The sequence below is a fragment of the Ambystoma mexicanum genome, chromosome 4q (genome assembly GCF_040938575.1).
Source record: "Ambystoma mexicanum isolate Mex_15411 chromosome 4q, UKY_AmexF1_1, whole genome shotgun sequence".
NCBI classification, from domain to species: domain Eukaryota; kingdom Metazoa; phylum Chordata; class Amphibia; order Caudata; family Ambystomatidae; genus Ambystoma; species Ambystoma mexicanum.
In genome coordinates, this window is record NC_090928.1 from 258,845,548 (window position 1) to 258,862,669 (window position 17,122).

Consider the following 17,122-nt stretch of genomic DNA (forward strand, 5'->3'; position numbering starts at 1 on the left):
AGTGGTCGGGGGAGGGAGCGAGGCCCATGGCAAACAGCCAATCAGTGGAACAATAAAAGCGTTGTAGAGGCTTCTTGATTATGCGGTAGGAGGACAAATGTCCTGCCAGGTCCCAAAAGGTCATAACGTCTGCAATCTCTACATTGACGCCAAGGTCTGTAGACCATTGGACCTTTCTACTGCCGAGTTCTACTTCGACCAAACTGCCAGAAGCAACTGATATATCAATGTATTTTGAGGGAATTCCTTCTCCTCCTCAAGCACTCTACATTTGATTGAATTCTAATCTTTGTGGGGTTCCAATGCAGATCTCGATATCAGATACCAGGGTAATATGACGTTGCAACCCTCCCTTACACGCACCTATTTTGCTGACTGAGCATAAGCTGCTGGTCTCTGACCTCAAAAGAGCCTCCAAAGGTTTTCTCATTCGTCATGAGGGTTCTTCTCACCTCTCCATTGGAGAAACGGATGGTGGTAGAATCCCCACAGCATTAGCCACCAGGAATAAGTATGTGGGCCAATTTAAAATCTCTTAGAAGACTAATGCCAGCATCGTAATCCGAAATCGACTATGGGGTGGCATCTCATGGCAATGGGGGACGGTCAGGGGCAGTGCAAAGAGCTCTTCTGTTGTGAGAGGGTTCAAAAGGCGTAGTTGCTTTTGCCTCCATGCTGCTGAATCATCATTTTGCAGCCATTGCTTTATATAATATAGCTGTGCTGCTATCACATATTTCCATCCGTTCGTCACTCTCTTTGGCTTGGGCAGTTCCAAGACGGTGGCCTTCAGTCAGGCTGGTTATGTCACCAGCACCAAATGCATTTTGCCAACAGTCCATTAACCTTCCGTTAAGGACCTGCAGAAAGTTCTAACTGCTGCATCAGAGACAAGTACAAGCATGCTGGCATAATATTCTTCTTGACCCCATTTTTTTGTGCCAGTGCCACAAAGGGGTGAGAGATTGCATTTTATGAGACCACCTTGTATTTTCCGGATTATGCGGCTTTAATTTAAGCAGTGGAATTTTAGAGTAATTATTTGGAATGTGAATGCCCAGTTATTTAATGGAAGAGCTCTGTAGCTTAAATCGTTCTTCATCTGCAGGGTCCCAGAACAGGGCCACAGCAATTCAGACTTCTCAAGATTGACTTTGCCGCCTGCTGTTGGGTCATGCTGCTCCACATTCCTAAAGAGTGGTGGAGAGCAGTTTTAGGGTCTGCAAAATTCTTGAGTATCACAACGGCATGCAAGGATATTCTATATTGTACACCTCCCACAATTATACCCCCCTCCATAAGGAATCCACCCTATTACCTGCAAAGGGACATATAGCAATTGGACGCAGCAATGGGGGCAGCAGGCCCACCTGCTTCCAGTATAGAAGTGAAAAGGAGGAGAGAGATGCACATTAGTCAGGACAGAGGGTCTGGGATTCAGGTGCAGTTGTCACACCATTTGGATAAATAGGCCTACAACAACACATGTGTCAGTTTCAGCAGCCATACAAGTCTACCTGACATGGTCAAACACCTTCTCAGAATCAAGGACTAGGATCAAGCGACAGCGACCAGAGGAGGAGGAGGTGGTGATATTTCTGAGCCGTCCCATGTTGCCGACTGAGTGTCTCCCATGAATAAATCCAGTCTAAGTCTTGTGCACAAGTGAAGGATGGAGTCCTCCAGCTGGCGAGCCAGGAACATTCGCAGGATTTTAGCATCTATATTTTTTTTTTTTTTTTTTTTTTTATTGGTTTTGTATGGTTTAAAAAGAAAACCTTTAAAACAAGTCATGAGAAACATTTCTTTCCACTTCTTTCGTCGTATGATGTTCTAAACGCTTTCACGGACCACTCCTCCTACTGTCTCGATTGGTTTTTTTAGCCGTATTTTCAGTTCTTTCAACAATTCAACTAGACTAAACATGATTTTACGATCAACACCCTCAAACATAACTTTCCACCAATCATCAGCAGTATAGGTGCTTCGTGCCTTAAATAACGGTCCGAATAGCTTAGTTCGCAGAGATCGAAATTCTGGGCAGAATAGCGTCAAGTGTTTTAGTGTCTCTATCGAGCATTTACAGAAGCGACATGTTAAGTCGCCAGGTTTCTTATTTAGCCAAGTGCTTGTGCGATCTTTAGTCATAAACAGATTGAGCCGGAAATGCAGATATATTGATCTTGAAATTTGATCGGGGAATTGCATCAGATAAGGTTGTAACTTGTCTAGCTCTCTTGCCTCTGGTGGTGCTTCTCTTAAAAGACGTGAACTGGATCTCTCATTACAAGTTTGATGCCAGTCCGCACTCCGTAGTTTTCGTTTGGCCATCTCTGGATTTTCGAGTAAAGTTGTAATATTAATATTATTTACATCCAGAATTTCAGTACAATGTCGATTCCATTTAGCCAGCATTGTGTATTCGGGCTCTAAATCTGTTTTATGGATTATATTAAATGGGGAAGCTGCGTTGGTAAGCTGTGATTTCCTATATAGAATTAGAGCGTTCCAGCAAACTCTCGCTTGTATGGAAGTCAATCCTAGTTCGAATCTTACGTTGCTGGTCGGACATCCTTTAGAGATGTGTAACGCTCTTGTCCAGAAGTTATTTTCGAGTGTATTCCATAGCTCATATGAGCAGCCGAACATATTTTCGGCACCATAAATCATGGTTGGTATTGCTTTTTGTATGTAAAAGTTAATCACCGGTTTTATGGAAAATTTCCCGAATTTTTTGTTTATACACGCAGCTTGACAAGCCAGTTGCTGACATTTCCTTTTGGTGGCCTCCACCCAGGGATTATCGTTTATGTGTGCACTTATTATGGAGCCCAAATATTTTATGTGAGTGGAGATCTTAAGAGGTATTTTTTCCAAGTGCCACACAAATTGAATTGGTCTGTTTTTGTTGACCGATAAGTTGCGAAATATCAAGATTTCACATTTCTTTTTGTTTAAGCATAACTTATTTTCCGTTACATATCTTTCTAAGGCATCTAGTTTTCGCTGTAGGCCGACCGGTGTGACGTCCAGGATTAAGAGGTCATCCGCATACAACAAATGGCCCAATTGTGAGCCGTGAATTTTAGGTGGAAAGGCTTTTACCACATTTAGTGCGTCTCCAATGTCAGAAATAAAAAGGTTAAACACAATTGCAGCCAGGGGGCATCCTTGTTTCACTCCTTTATAAGTTGGAATTAAAGGAGATAAGGAGCCTCCTTGGTCAAGTCTGACCTGCATAGTGGTATTGGAATGGAGCTCTTTTATTGCGTCTAAAAGGTCTACTGGACACTTCCAGTCTTTGAGTTTCTCCCACAAAATGTGGCGGTCAACACTATCAAAAGCGTGTGAGAAATCGATAGATGCGACATAGATGGAAGTGTTGGTTCGTATTGACTCCATTTTTAGTAAATTTAGCAAAAGGGTGTTAAGCCCGCAACCAACGCCTTTAACAAATCCCGCTTGTCGAGGGTCATTACGATGATTTTTATGTGCCCATGATTTTAGTATTTGCTGAAGTTGAGTTGCGTAGATTTTTCCTATCACATCAAGCAAGGCGATGGGTCGATAGTCTCTCGGGTCTAGTCTGTTCCCCTTTTTGAAAATTGGCACAATTATAGCATTTTTCCAAGATCTTGGGGTAGCACGTTTTGTTTTTATTCGTTCGAAAAGAAGTAGACAAAGCTTTGCCCATTCTTTCGGGTTTTGTTTCATTGTATAATTCGTGAGGCCATCCGGCCCAGGAGCTCTGGATGCATTAGAGTTCGTGATTGTGTTTTTAATATCGTTTAAATCGAATTCAAGAGTCCACGGAATTTTATGCTCACTTGTGCTTTTGTGTTCCACTTCAAGTGAATTAAACAAATGCGTATAGTGTTTTATCCAAGTTTCTTGACATATCGGAGATACTTGAAGTGCTGTTTGTGGGGCGGCAAAGTTGTTTATTACACGCCAAAATTCAGCTGAGTTTTTGTTTTTGAGTTTGCACATCATTTCTTCAGAATCATTCTGCAAGATTGTGGCATAGTGGTTATTTCTCCAGTTTCTATATTTTTGCATTAGACGTTTTTTAGTTGCAGCGTATATTTCTTTGTTGCTTCTAGGTAACCTCCTTATGTCTTTACGTAAACTTCGTTTTTGTTGTAAAACTTGAAGATCAAACTTATGTTTGTGCTGTATTTTTTGTTGTTTGAGTCCTTGTTTACGTTCCACGAATTGGATCAACAGGTGTTGATATTCAGTCTCCCCAGGGATGTTCTGCAGGGCAGATGTAACCGCATTTATATCCTTTATTTTCAGATTAAGACGAATTCTTCCAGATCGATACGTAGTATCATAAGGCCATAGTTGTTGGAAGGTCTGGCTATGGGCGTTGAACGACATCCTTAGCATGTCGTGGTCACTATGTTTCATTTTGGTGACCACGAGTTGATGTACGTTGGCTGCAAGGTCTTCGGACGCGAAGAGATAGTCTATCGTTGAAAATTGATTGTTACGTCTCCATGTAGGTTGAGCCGGGATATCACCCGGTGTGTTTCCATTCAAACATGTAAAGTTTCTCAGATTCATTTCATTCATCCAGAGCTGACCTGTTTTTTCATTGACTTTATGATTTGCAAAGTTTCCTTTTGATGCTAGATTCAGTTTTAGGCAATCGGCATTGAGGTCACCACAGAGCAGAACCAAGGGTCTGTTTGTATTTTCCATTATATTATCCAATATGGCAGTCACCTGGTCAATGAATTTGGCGACGCCAGTTGTAGTATGGTTCCAGTAAAGATTAATTATGTACATAGATTCAGATTTGTCTAGGGAGTTAATACCCACTTTAGCAATTTGTATATACGGTGAAGCATTTTCTGTTTCAATTATTCTGAGTCCACGGTCTTTTTTGACCGCTATCAGGAGGCCAGACATGGGCCTACCTTTGGATGGTTTAATGGCTGGATTTGCCACTATCTCGAAGGCAGGCAGCAGCGGACAGGTTGTCATCCAAGTTTCTTGCAGACAAATCAGATCTAAATTGTTCGTCCAAGGAGAATTGAATAGATGAACAAATCCGCGTGTGTTCCAAGATCCGAGAATAAAATGCTGGGGTGGACTCCAGTTTGAGCGTTAGTCATGGTTTTTATTGTTTAAGTTTGCAGCTAACCATGCCCAATTTCCATCTTCTGAATCGTTCTTTTGAGTTATTCCATTATTTTTATGCAGTCCGTCGACCGTTATTTGGATTTGTTCGTTAACGTGGAACTGAGATGTTTCAAAGTCCCTTGATTTGGTCTCAGTTCGAGATAATGTGTCAGATTTCAAAACTTTGTAATCTTTATCTTTTATGCCTGAGATAGTTCTTTTCTTTGGAGTTTGCAGTCCTTTGTCATGTGTATTGTTCAGATGAGGCACTGGAGTTTTGTCAACTAGGCTCGATGGATATAAGTCAAAGCCTAGGGATAACAGTGCAGGTACTGCATCGAGCAGCATCTCGCGGATAATTTTAGAGGCAAGGTGTAGAGTCACCGTGTCATTTCTTTCTTCACAGTGAAACTCCACTATTTTCACGTCATCGGAGGTGAGTGTTCGCAAACTAGGGATTAGGTAGAATAGTTTGGATAAGTATTGTCGATTTAGAATCATGTTATCACAACAGTCGAGTCTTTCTAGAATAAGTTTTTCGAAAGAAGATTCCTTTTTTGTTGTTTTTGGTTTGGGCATCTTATTTTTAGAGCTTAGTTTACATTCGTCACTCCACTGTTTGAGCATAGGCTGTTGTTTAGACTTTGTGCGACCTGAGCTGTTCAAGTCTCTTATTCCGGTTTCCCTGGGTTTGACGGCAAACTCCTCTTGGCTGCGGTCCCGTTCGTGGTCCTTCTGAATCTTTGGCACCATCTTAAGCCGCCTTTCAGCTAGTGTTTTAATAGGCGAGTCAAGATTTCCAGATAACTCAGTGATCGTTCGAATGGCCTTTTCTTCAGTCATGTAAAAAGCCATTGATTGACCAGCAGCCGTATCAAGATCCATAGTGCATGAGGCCGCCAGTTTGGCTCGTCTTTCGGCCATTGTTACAAACGGTGAATCCAAGTTGTTATTTCGATCAGAATTTGTGTCGACAGCATGGATTATCGTGCATGTACGTCGTGTCTTTGTTGATTTTTGAGTGTCTGAAGCTGCAACGAACCGTTCTTTCTCTGTGTTGTCATTTGGGTGAGAACCTTCAGCTCCTAGATGTTTAAGGGGTGAGCTCTCATTTGCAAGATCTATTGACTCTTCTATTTGATTTGTTTCGTCATCATCATATGTTGATAAATTTATCAGCTCTAGATCATCGTCTAAGATTCTTTCAGGAGAACAACGTTTGGCGTTAGGGTTTCCACTTCTTTGGGAGGTTTTTGAATTAGTAGGGTTGGAGAGATTACTTCTCGAGTCAGCAACTGCTAAGTTCACTGCTTTCAAATTTCGCAGAAACTTTCTAGAACCATTTACGCGTCTCGTGTTATTAGATGGTAAGTTTTTAGATTTTTTCTCACAGTTGTCGGGCTTCACCACAACATGTTTAGGCACTGGTTTAAGCTGCTGTTTATTTGTTTTGAAAATATCGTAAAGCTCCACACTAGTGGAGGTCAGAGCCACACTCGATCTTATCGGTATTCTGTTTTCGTTTATGTCAATTTGCTTTGGTGCTAGTTCGCTTCCAGAAGATGATGCCGGTTGGGGGTCAGCGTGTGCAGGATTGCACGGAAGGCTGCTAATTTCGATCATCTCGTCAAATGTGACTGTCGTTTGCAAGGACAAATCCTTATCCTGCACATTAGGTAGTGGGATAACACACTCATTTGATGGGTGTAGACCAACGGTCTGGATAGCGATCGTATCAGACTGATCGGTTGTGTTTTGTTTTTGGGTTTCTGAGTTATGACTCAATGTATTTCGATTTCCTTGTTGTGTTATAATTGTTACATCAATCATGTTATCAGTGTCACTGTGTGTCTTCGCAGGGTTGGATACTACCGAATTGATGCTACACACCGACTTCCCCGGCTGTTCTCTAAAAAGTTTTAGAGCTTCTCGTGCTACTTCTGCCAGTAATTTTTTGTCTTCCATATTGTTAGCTGTGAAGCTACAGACCGAATTTAGAATACGGTCAATTTTGTCATTAGAAGAATTGAGTTTAGTGTGCTGTTTCGTTTCATTCCTTTCTAGTTCAGTTATTTTTGTGTTAAGGAGAGCAATTAAAGTTGTAAGATCTTTTATGTTTTCATTCATCTGCTCATAAAGTTTTAAAAAAGGTGCGATAGAGATTCCCATAGATGCGATAATGACAGCTTGTAGATCTTTAGGAGCAGGTGCATTTCGTACTGTCTCTTGTTTTTTGGTCGAGCGTGCTTGTTGTGATAAATTTAGTCGTCTGGAAGATCTAATTTTGGGATAGGGACGCTCCATGATCGAGGAGTCAGATGATGAGGTTTCTGAATCAGAAACATTTTGTGAATGTAGGTGTCTGGCAGTTTTGGAGCGATCAACGTGTTCAGCTGAGGAAGGGTCAGAGCTCATTTGGTCAATGGGACGATCTGTAGTGGAAATGACTTTTTGCTTTTTTACCTGTGAACAGCGTAGCGGAGATAAACTGTCTGTGTTAATCCAGCTGCGTTTAGTTCCCGCAAATGCTATGCGAGTGTTACACTGGGGACCGCTTTGTGTGGCCTCATGGATCACTTGTTCTCGCCGTTCATTTCTAACCATGATGTGACCTTGCCCATCTGTTACAGCATGTCGGTTTTGTTGGAGTTTGGTCATTAATGCCAGATCAGTAATTAACTTATTGGCGATGTCTAGTGAATGTCTGCGGGTCCCATGACCTTGTGTTTTGAGTACCTCAGTACAAACTTCCAAGTTTGGTAATGTGGAAAATGTAGGTAGATTTCTACTCCTGTCATCTCTTTGTGGAGTTTCAGAACACAAAGAACACAAAGAGTGTGCTGCTTTAGTTGTTAGTGTAGCCAATGCATCATTGACAGCCAAGTTGACATGATTAGACAAGGCCGCTGCATCACTAGACATACAACAAGGAGATGGTGAGTGCCTTCCGACACTATCACCCATGCTCTCAGAGTTGGTTAGTAGATTGTGTAGATTACTATTACATCCATCTGATTTCATGGGGTTCGAAATATCAGTCACCTCGATGTTGGAGTCACCATAACACAATGCGTTCAAATGACTTTCGTCAGTGAGGTTGTGTTTTTGTGTGTGATCGGTAGCCATCATTGTTACTAGTGTCTCTTCCGTAGAGTCTGGCAATGTGTTCGTGAAGATTCCATGATGATCTTGACAAGCACTGTGTAATAGGCTGTCTGTGATAGGGTCCGGGCAGTTATTAGGATTCTCTGATGGGCACTGCTCACTGGGAGTGTGTGTTACGACTTCGACATCTTCAACATTTAGTTCCGTAGTGTTGATGTCCGCCTCGACCATTATGCGAGTAGTGTCTCCTAGCTCAGCAAAAGCTTGTGCATTCAAGGTACTTACAGTTGTTATGTTGTACTCCTCACGGGGAGCTGTATCTGTCAGCTCGGCGTTAGAGTGTATATCCGTTGCAGACCATTTCCGGGTTTGTGCACGAGTCTTGGCAAGGTGCATCATGGTCGAAGGAAGAGGAGTTGTTTGTTTCAGGGCGTCGGCGTGCATCAACAGCTACAGCTAGCGTGTTGTTTGAGCCAGGCAGGGCGGCCGATTCACCAGCCGCAGAATCACGCAGAACAGCAAAACAGCACGATACTCGCCCTTTCGCCGAGGGCTTAGCATCTATATTTAAAAGGGAAATCGGCCTTTAGGAACTGCTGGCTCCTCCCAGGCCTATGAACAAAAACAACAGCTGTGTCCCCGAGGGATTGGGAGAGGAATCTGGAGGTCAAGGACTCCCATAGACCAACCTTAGTGTAGGGGCCAAAATATCAACATCTCTGTAATATGAGTGAACGGGCAGCCCTCTGGGTCGGCCGCCTTTCCTCTAATATGCCATTTGATGCCAATTGTAATCTCCTCCGTGTGATGGGAGACTTCATCTCCTCCAACAGATCTGGTGATGCTTGCGGGTAAGATGCTGTGGGGAAAACCCTGACTCTGCATAGCAGAAACCACGGGAGACCGAGAACAGAGATCATTTTAAAACCTTTCAAAGTATTCATTAGTGTTCACTATGTAATCCATTCCCCCGCGAACATCCTACCCTGTCGATAACATCAGCCTGTTGGTGGCACCTGCTAGCAAGCCCAACAGTCTATCTCCATCCTCAAAAAGGGTTTGTGTTCACATGGGGGCGCATTTTGCGATTCTCTCTATAGTAACCTCTTTCAACTCAGCGCTTCATTTATTCACATTGAGTCATTTTGATGACCCTCGATAATATACAGAGGGTGCCAGCCACGGTTTGCAATTTTGTGCAAAAGGTCCCCTTCATGCAATTTTCCTCCTTTCTATTATGTAGTTGGAATGTGAGAAGGATTAAACAAAGGTGGTTTCTACATGCACTCTTCAGTTTTCCACTACGTGGTGGAAAAGAGTGAATATTGCTGGCAAAGTGCACTTTGCAGGCAGGATTTTACAATGAATTCCAAAGGAATCAGCCTGCTTTGAACAGGCGGTAGCTGCAGGCGGATTCCTTATTAGTACCTGGCGGGGCAGAGGGTGGCAGCCTCTCAGCCAATGAGAAGGCTCAGAACGGGGGCATTACCAGCGGTAATCCCCCACTCCGAGCAGCCTCAAGGCTGGAGGCCGCCATCTTCCCCTGCCGAGGAATGAGGTAGGTGGTGTCCCGCTTCTCCTCTCCCCTCCTTCTTCCCCATATCCACAGAATAACCTCCCCGACCCCCCATACCCACTTACCTTCGTAGTAGTCCATTTCGGGAGTGGACGCACTGGGAAAACTTCTGTCCCCAGCGCGACCGCTCCCGATCTGCAACAGGCCGTCATGGAAAGGATGATGGGACTACACATAGTCCTTTCTCTCCTTTCCATGGCTGCTATTTTTTTGTTTACTTTTTTAATGGGCGTCATGGAAAGAGAGAAGGGAGGACATGTAGTCCCTTCTCCCATTTTCATGACGCCCATTTTATTTTTTTACTTTTTTTCTATTTTTTTCAATGGCTGCCATGGAAAGGGAAAACGGACTTCGTTTTCCCTTCCCCAGCGGTCAATTTTTTTACATTTGTTTTTTTGTTCTGAAATGCCAGAGTGTTTCGGAACAGAAAAAAAAAACTTTTAGTACCCTGGTTTTATGGTCCGGGGTACTAATAGCAATAGGCCCCTCGCAGGAGGGCCATTACAACTTCAGGTAATGCCCCCGGGCCTTCGTTAAGGCCCTCGCTTCAGTCGGGCCTGTAACTCTGGGCCCCAGGGCATTACCTGAAGTGGTAATGCCCCCCCATCCCCTGCTTGGGGCCTATTGCTTAAAGCTTAAAGAATGCATTGAATTACTACCAACATGCAAATCCATGCTGCGTTAAAGCACCCGCATTTGCATAGCACTGTGGGAAATGATTGCGGGCATGTGATCTCCACCTCGCACCCCTACTCTGCCATACAAATGGTGCAATAATAGGTAGATCTAAAAAAAAGGGCGGTAAACACAACTTGAGCCATTTTTGCGACCCACTTCCCTGGAAAATGACCCAAGAGAGCACATCACTTTCTGCTTTGTTTATCTATTGCAAGAGCATTGTTGCAGAGAAAGTTTATGAGGCCACCATCTGATGAATACATCTCTGGTACTTCGAAAGCTAATGGAAATACCATCCCAGCAGAACATTTTCACCTAGTCCAATAAATGGTATCAAAGTCTGGATATTGTTTGAAGAGTCAAGTTGTAAATTGATGGTTATATTTCGTGTATTTTATTTAATTGAATTGTGAAAGGTTTAATTTAAACTGAAACACAATACATATATTTAAAAAACAACTGTAGAGTCATAATATAATGTATAATCTTATACTGGCCTATAGGTCGCTTTTGTTAGTGTGGGACTGTAATTGTAATTGGTTATTAATAACCTGCTTAATACCCAGAGGTTTCTAAGCTCGGATCTGGGGATTGAACCTGCGTTGTTCCGCATCTTCTTACTTCCAAGGCGACTTCCAAGGCGAGCGCGTTGCCTCTGAGCTATCCTCCCAAGGACAGTTACTTGTTGTCAAAGTGGGATAGTTTGAGGAGTGTATCCACTGTGCAGTTAGTAGTTTTGACCAGTATTGTTCCACAAATATTTAAAATGATCAAGTTACAGCACATTTTACCCACAAACTCCCCATTGGCTACTTTCCAAACAGTCTCAGGGAGGGTGCGTGCACTTTTTTCATTAGACAGTGTTTGAGGGCCCAAGCCCCATTTTCCTGGCATGCACCACCGCATTACACAGAGAGGGGTGCCGCTGAACCTACCTTGCAACCCCCACATGTCGACAACCAGGGCATTTCTTTGCAGGTAGTTCAGAAATTCGTGTGAGGCATTCTGCGCTGTGAACTGAAGCTTGTCCTCGATCTTGGGGTTCATCGTTTTCCAGGCGGGCTTGGTGTGTATGGTGCAGGGCAGGTCATACACTCGGTATCTAGACAAAGAAACCAGCAACACATGGACTTTAATTCAGTTACGTGTCATCAGCAAATTTATTACAATTGTGAAGTGTAAATGTATCATTTTGTGTTGGTTATTTATGAATTGCCGTGTTACATATGTATTTTCTGAAGCAAATGTGTCTAAGGTTTTCTTTGTTAAACCATAACACAATAATACAAAGAAAAAACAGATGCTTAAAAAAAACATAGGTTTAACAAACTATAGTGGTGGGGATGGGGTGGGCAATCGTAGTTTGAAGAATACAGGTCTGATAAATATATTATGAATTTAAAATGGCTCCCAATGCTAAAGGGCAGATGGTCAGCTGAGCAAAACCATGCAGACGCATTCTATTAATATGATATTATGTAGGTGGTAGTGATACTGTTGTTCTATGAAGAGAGTCTGATGTGTAGAGATAGCTTCTATCACACCATGCCTGTGGGATAAGATAAGTTAGAATGGAGTGGCATTCATGTGCCACATTATGTGCATGTGTGTGTATAAATGGCGATCCTGAGCGAAGTCCTACCCACTGTTATGCAACACCGCAGGCAGACCTGGCCTTGGGTGATATGAGCCACGTGTATATAATGGCAACTTTGTCATTTTCAATAATTGCCCAAAATGCGTTATTTTTGTCAACCTGTCTTTTTTTTATAGGATTTGTTTTGGGTTAATAAATGGGGGATCGACAGGGGTCAAAAACAGGTGAACAAGTGAAAAAGCAAGTCTCTAGTACATGCTTTTGCATTCGACAGTCAAAGTTGATAACACTGTGCTTTGAGAGAGATGGTGTCTACACCCGGTGTTTCGGCCCCGAATGGGGGCTCTGATGAGCCTATTGATGTTGGGGCCTTAACACACGACTAACAGAGAGAGGTTACCCCAAAAAGACAATCAAAGCCACGAAGAAGAGAGCCACACACACCCCAAGAGAGATCTGTCTCGAAACAAAACCGAAAAAAACAATGGGCAGACTTGTCTGTGTTACCACGTACAGTCCACTAAGCGACATCATCCAGAAAACTGTCAAAAAAACTGGCATCTGGTAAAACAAACTGGTACACTCAACAAATTCCATTGTTTTGCCTTTAAAAAGAAAAAGAACCTCAAAGATGCCCTAGTGCACACTTTTCGGGAACCGGATACAGTAGGAGAGAACACCCTGTGAAACTTACCAGCTGTAGTCGGGCACTACAAATGTGGCAAATGTGTGGCATGTGCTTTGACTCTTCAAAAGAAAATTTTCGAACACAAAAATGTAAATGGACAATGAAAGAACACACAAACTGCAACACCAAGGGAGCCATCTACATTATCGAGTGTCCATGCGACCTGTTATATGTAGGCAAGACCATTCGTCCCATTAAAATGCGGATCTCGGAACATCGCTCTTGCATCAGGAATAATATCCCTGACAAACCTTTAGTAGACCATTTCTACCGACTTAAACACAAGGACACCGACCTCAGATGGTTCGTCATCCAGAAACTCACACCTACTATAAGAGGAGGAGATTTGGACAAGGCATTAACACAACTTGAACAAAGATGGGTTCATATACTAGACACGGTACAATCAGGTCTGAATGTAGCTGTAGAATGGAAAACCTTCCTCTGAAAATTAGTTGTCAACAATTGATGGCATATCCACTCCTGTGAAGAGGCGAATAAATAATTTAAAAAATGTTGTGTCTTGGAAGTAAAGAACTTGTACATCATAAGAACTACACAAATAATTTCCACCGAATTTCTCTATAAGAATGCGGCTACTGTCATTGAACCTTGCGTTTTCCGGAAATGTTTGGTCCCTAGACAGAGAGAAGTGAAACCAAGCTGCCAATAATGTATTGATAGAAGTTGACAAATACAACGCATTTGACTACTCTCTGTATCTTTAACTGATGCACCAGTTGCTTGTCAGCTTAAGGCCCTTTGGCCACAATGCTGTGTTTTTGGTTGGATTGAATACTTGCGTGGTATTCTGATAAAGATCTTTAGTATATAGACCGACAAAAGAAAACATTTTTTGTGACAAATGGTGATCACCTGTTGGTCTACATAGAAAATTGCCTAAGAACATGATCTGTAATGTACTGAGCCATGCAACTCTGCATATTTATGCTTGCAATGTAACCTAGCCAGTATGAAGGTTCACATACAATGTCAATCTAACTGAGTCCATCGAGCTTGTTGTTGTTTAGAAAACTGGAATAAATACTTTTATTTTCCGATCCACACAGCACATTTTAATATGCCACCTCATTCGGGTAACTGAAATGTACACACCACGCTAACCCTGTGACCGGAACCAATGGGCTTTGGGATTCGTTCAATGTTTTGCCATAGGAATGGGCTTCTACCAGTCTTGCACCCAATGGGCGTTTCATTTAACACTGTTGCGCTAATCTGGCTGGTGTGATTCAGCTACCCTCCACCCGTGGGTTGTGATGCACTAACCGTTGCCATGACAACGGACACCTGATTTTGGCTGCTCAATATCCCACATTTATTGGATTGATTTATGTTACCACCATAATTATGTCTCTTGAGGATTTGGACAGGCTTGACCCCTTTTCTAGCAGATTATTTTTTCAGCGGCAAGCGCGCACCATTCCAATATGGCAGACACTATTTTTAGCGCTCGCCCCTAGCAACGGCGTCCTCATTGCTGGGATACTGTGCTGCTGAGCGGCGCCTTTTTTGATTCGTCTCGCGCTCCCTGAACCCACTGGCTGTCCCTTCTAGCATGCCACAACAGGTATGTCTCGTAATCTGGATCTTATGACACAAACGCTGCATCCGCATAGACAGATCCTGATGTACCTGTATTTCCATCTAGGGCACTTTTGCTTTCAGAATCCTTTCCAGTCAAGCTTCCAATAAGTTCGAGCAGCGGCTACCGCAAGATCGGTAAGCCATTTTCATTTTAACTCGCACAGTCCTGTGCTTTCCCGAATTTAGGAGCCCTTTGAAATTCTTGGTAATCTGTTAACATTGCCCTATTTTTGTTTAGGACAAAATTTTGAACTCTTGCAGTTATCAATAAAAATGCACAGCGGCCACCACAAGATGGGTAAGCCCGCTTCCGACTTTCTGCTGCAAATTACACATTAATGTGTTCTACTTTTTAACTAGGAGCAATTCTAGCTCCCTTGCATTCTAGTAATGTTGCCCTGTTTTACATTAATTTTTATTCAGGACACATCCACTGAAATAATATGCCACATTCCACTAGCCGATCAACGGCAATAGGCGCCCATTGTGACGCCTACCCTTTGGCACACTCAGACCTGGGACCTTTATACCTACATGCTAAATCTTCTTACCCGTAGGTGATGTTTATTAGACATCCTGTGATTAGTTCATCTTCATTGGAGCTTCCCCTTACCACACCTCTTTACTCTTGCAGCACCTCTGAACATCGAGACTATACAGTCTTTTCCTGTCCTGACGAAGGCCCCAACATTAATAGGCTCATCTGAGCCCCCATTCGGGGCCGAAACACCGGGTGTAGACACCATCTCCCTCAAAGCACAGTGTTATCAACTTTGACTGTCGAATGCAAACGCATGTACTAGAGACTTTCTTTTTGTTCCCCTGTTTTTGACCCCTGTTGCACCCCTTCTGGGAGCACGACAGTAGCTTGTATATTATTGTCTACTGTTTTAGAATGTTTGAAAAAGAATACTAACTTGTTTGTTGTCTTTTTTCCCTATGACACAAACTGTTGTTGTTTATGTTCCTTGTAAACGAATGATGTTCAGCATTATGTCAAAACTATAGAAACACATCAAAAACTATTTATAAAATGCTCTTTTTTTTTTAAACCGAGGTGTCTGTTTTTCTGTGCTTATCTGTACATTTTGTGTGCGAATGCTTTAAATAAGAAGTAAGGGTGGAGCTCCTAATCAAATTGTTGCTCTCCCAACCCTTTCATTTGTGTTGTGTATCCTAGAGGTTGCATACATTCCTCATTTTTTCTACGAAGGAATTTTTCCCAGTGTTACTGCAAAGGCCCTGTCCACCATCAGCTTTCTCATTTCAGAGCCATAATTGTTCATATGGATTATCTGCCCTTGTGCTGTGTTTCTAACCCTGGGGCAGCGCTGAGTAGGGTGACCAGACGTCCTGGTTTTGCCGGGACTGTCCCCCTTTCTCAAGATTATGTTCCCATGCATTGGAAACTGCAGTGGTCCCAGTTTTTTGTAGTAGGTCTTCATAGCTGGCAGGCAGGAACGCACAGAAGAAATGCTGCATTTTACAACTTAAGATCGTGTTCGTTTCTGATAAATTAATTATAATATGTGTTTCTTTGAACAGTAACACTTAAACCACCTTCTCGTCTCCTTCAAACGCCACTGAAGCCTAGGGCCTTGCCAGCCACTTTATAGAGTTAGTCCTACTTTTATGTTAATTGCCATGTCCCGTTTTTTTTTGTTTTTAAATCTGTTCACCCTCGCGCTGAGGTAGTAGAAATCTAGACTGTACTCAGTTAACCCCTCCCACCTTCTCTCCCTCGGGCTGCAAACCGTACCCCATGTTGGCAGCAGGCTCTGTAACGCCGCCGATCTTTACCTTTCTGGATGTGTGGGAATTCGAATTTGGCCTAATCCCATCAAGAGATGCTTTGCAAACAATAGCATCTACCACACAATGGGCGGCAAATATTGGCCTCGGGCGCCATGCAGCTTACGCCAGTCTCTAAAAGATGAGCACTGGAGCCTTGCATAGGCACCTGCACATTCGATTTGCACCTTCTACCGTATACCGGAATCCGGATACCTCGGGTATCTGTGATGCCCGTGAGGGGCCCCTGAACTGATCTTTGTGACTGGCATTTGCATGTAGGCATCTCAGGGAATCGGGTAGAGTACAAGGCACACATCACTGGCATTTCATCTGGGGCAAATCTTTGTGGATCAGGTCATATGGGTGTCACCCTCAGTGATTTGTCCCTTTTCAGGTCTTTGCAGTTTCACATTGAAACGTCGCATTCCCTAGCTATTATGCAAGTCTAGGCAAAAAAGACCTTGGCACTTAGTAAACCTGGCAAATTGCCTGTTCTACAAACTACAAACAATACCTTGCTATGACAAATATCTGTGTTTTTTTTTTTAAAAGGTTCAGATAACCTTTTCTTTTTCTTTAAATGGAATTAGCAAAAGCTTCAGTTCCGGGCAGAGTTCCAGTCTGCTCCAGCTCGCATCGCGTGAGGACGTGCTTGGTGTTTCCTCTGCATTTCCCGATCTGCATTCAGGGAAATCAAGCCCAACTGCCCATAAAAACCCTACTTCCGCGCGGAGCGCGCGCGGAGTTCCGGGCAGAGCTCCAGTCTGCTCCAGTCCGCTCCGGGAGCTGGGGGCTGACTGGCTGACCGCCGCACCAAGGGAATTCCAAGGTTTCCAAGGTTACAGAGGTAGGCGCTCCCCTTCGACCTGCCTTTCTGCCTTTCTGAACTGAGAACTGAACTGAGACAAATTGGCGGCGACGCTCCAAAACTCTGCCTCGGTCGCCGCCT

General features: G+C 43.2%; 1 protein-coding gene across 1 annotated transcript in view; it reads right to left on the minus strand.

The window, feature by feature from the left end:
• The window catches only part of LOC138467234 (kinesin-like protein KIF28), a 516,126-nt gene that overhangs the window by 72,627 nt on the left and 426,377 nt on the right, over window positions 1–17,122 (minus strand). Inside the window, exon 17 of the mRNA XM_069607266.1 lies at window positions 11,425–11,591. Within this exon, the coding sequence (XP_069463367.1) occupies window positions 11,425–11,591 (167 nt within the window). The remainder of the gene's footprint in view (window positions 1–11,424; window positions 11,592–17,122) is intronic.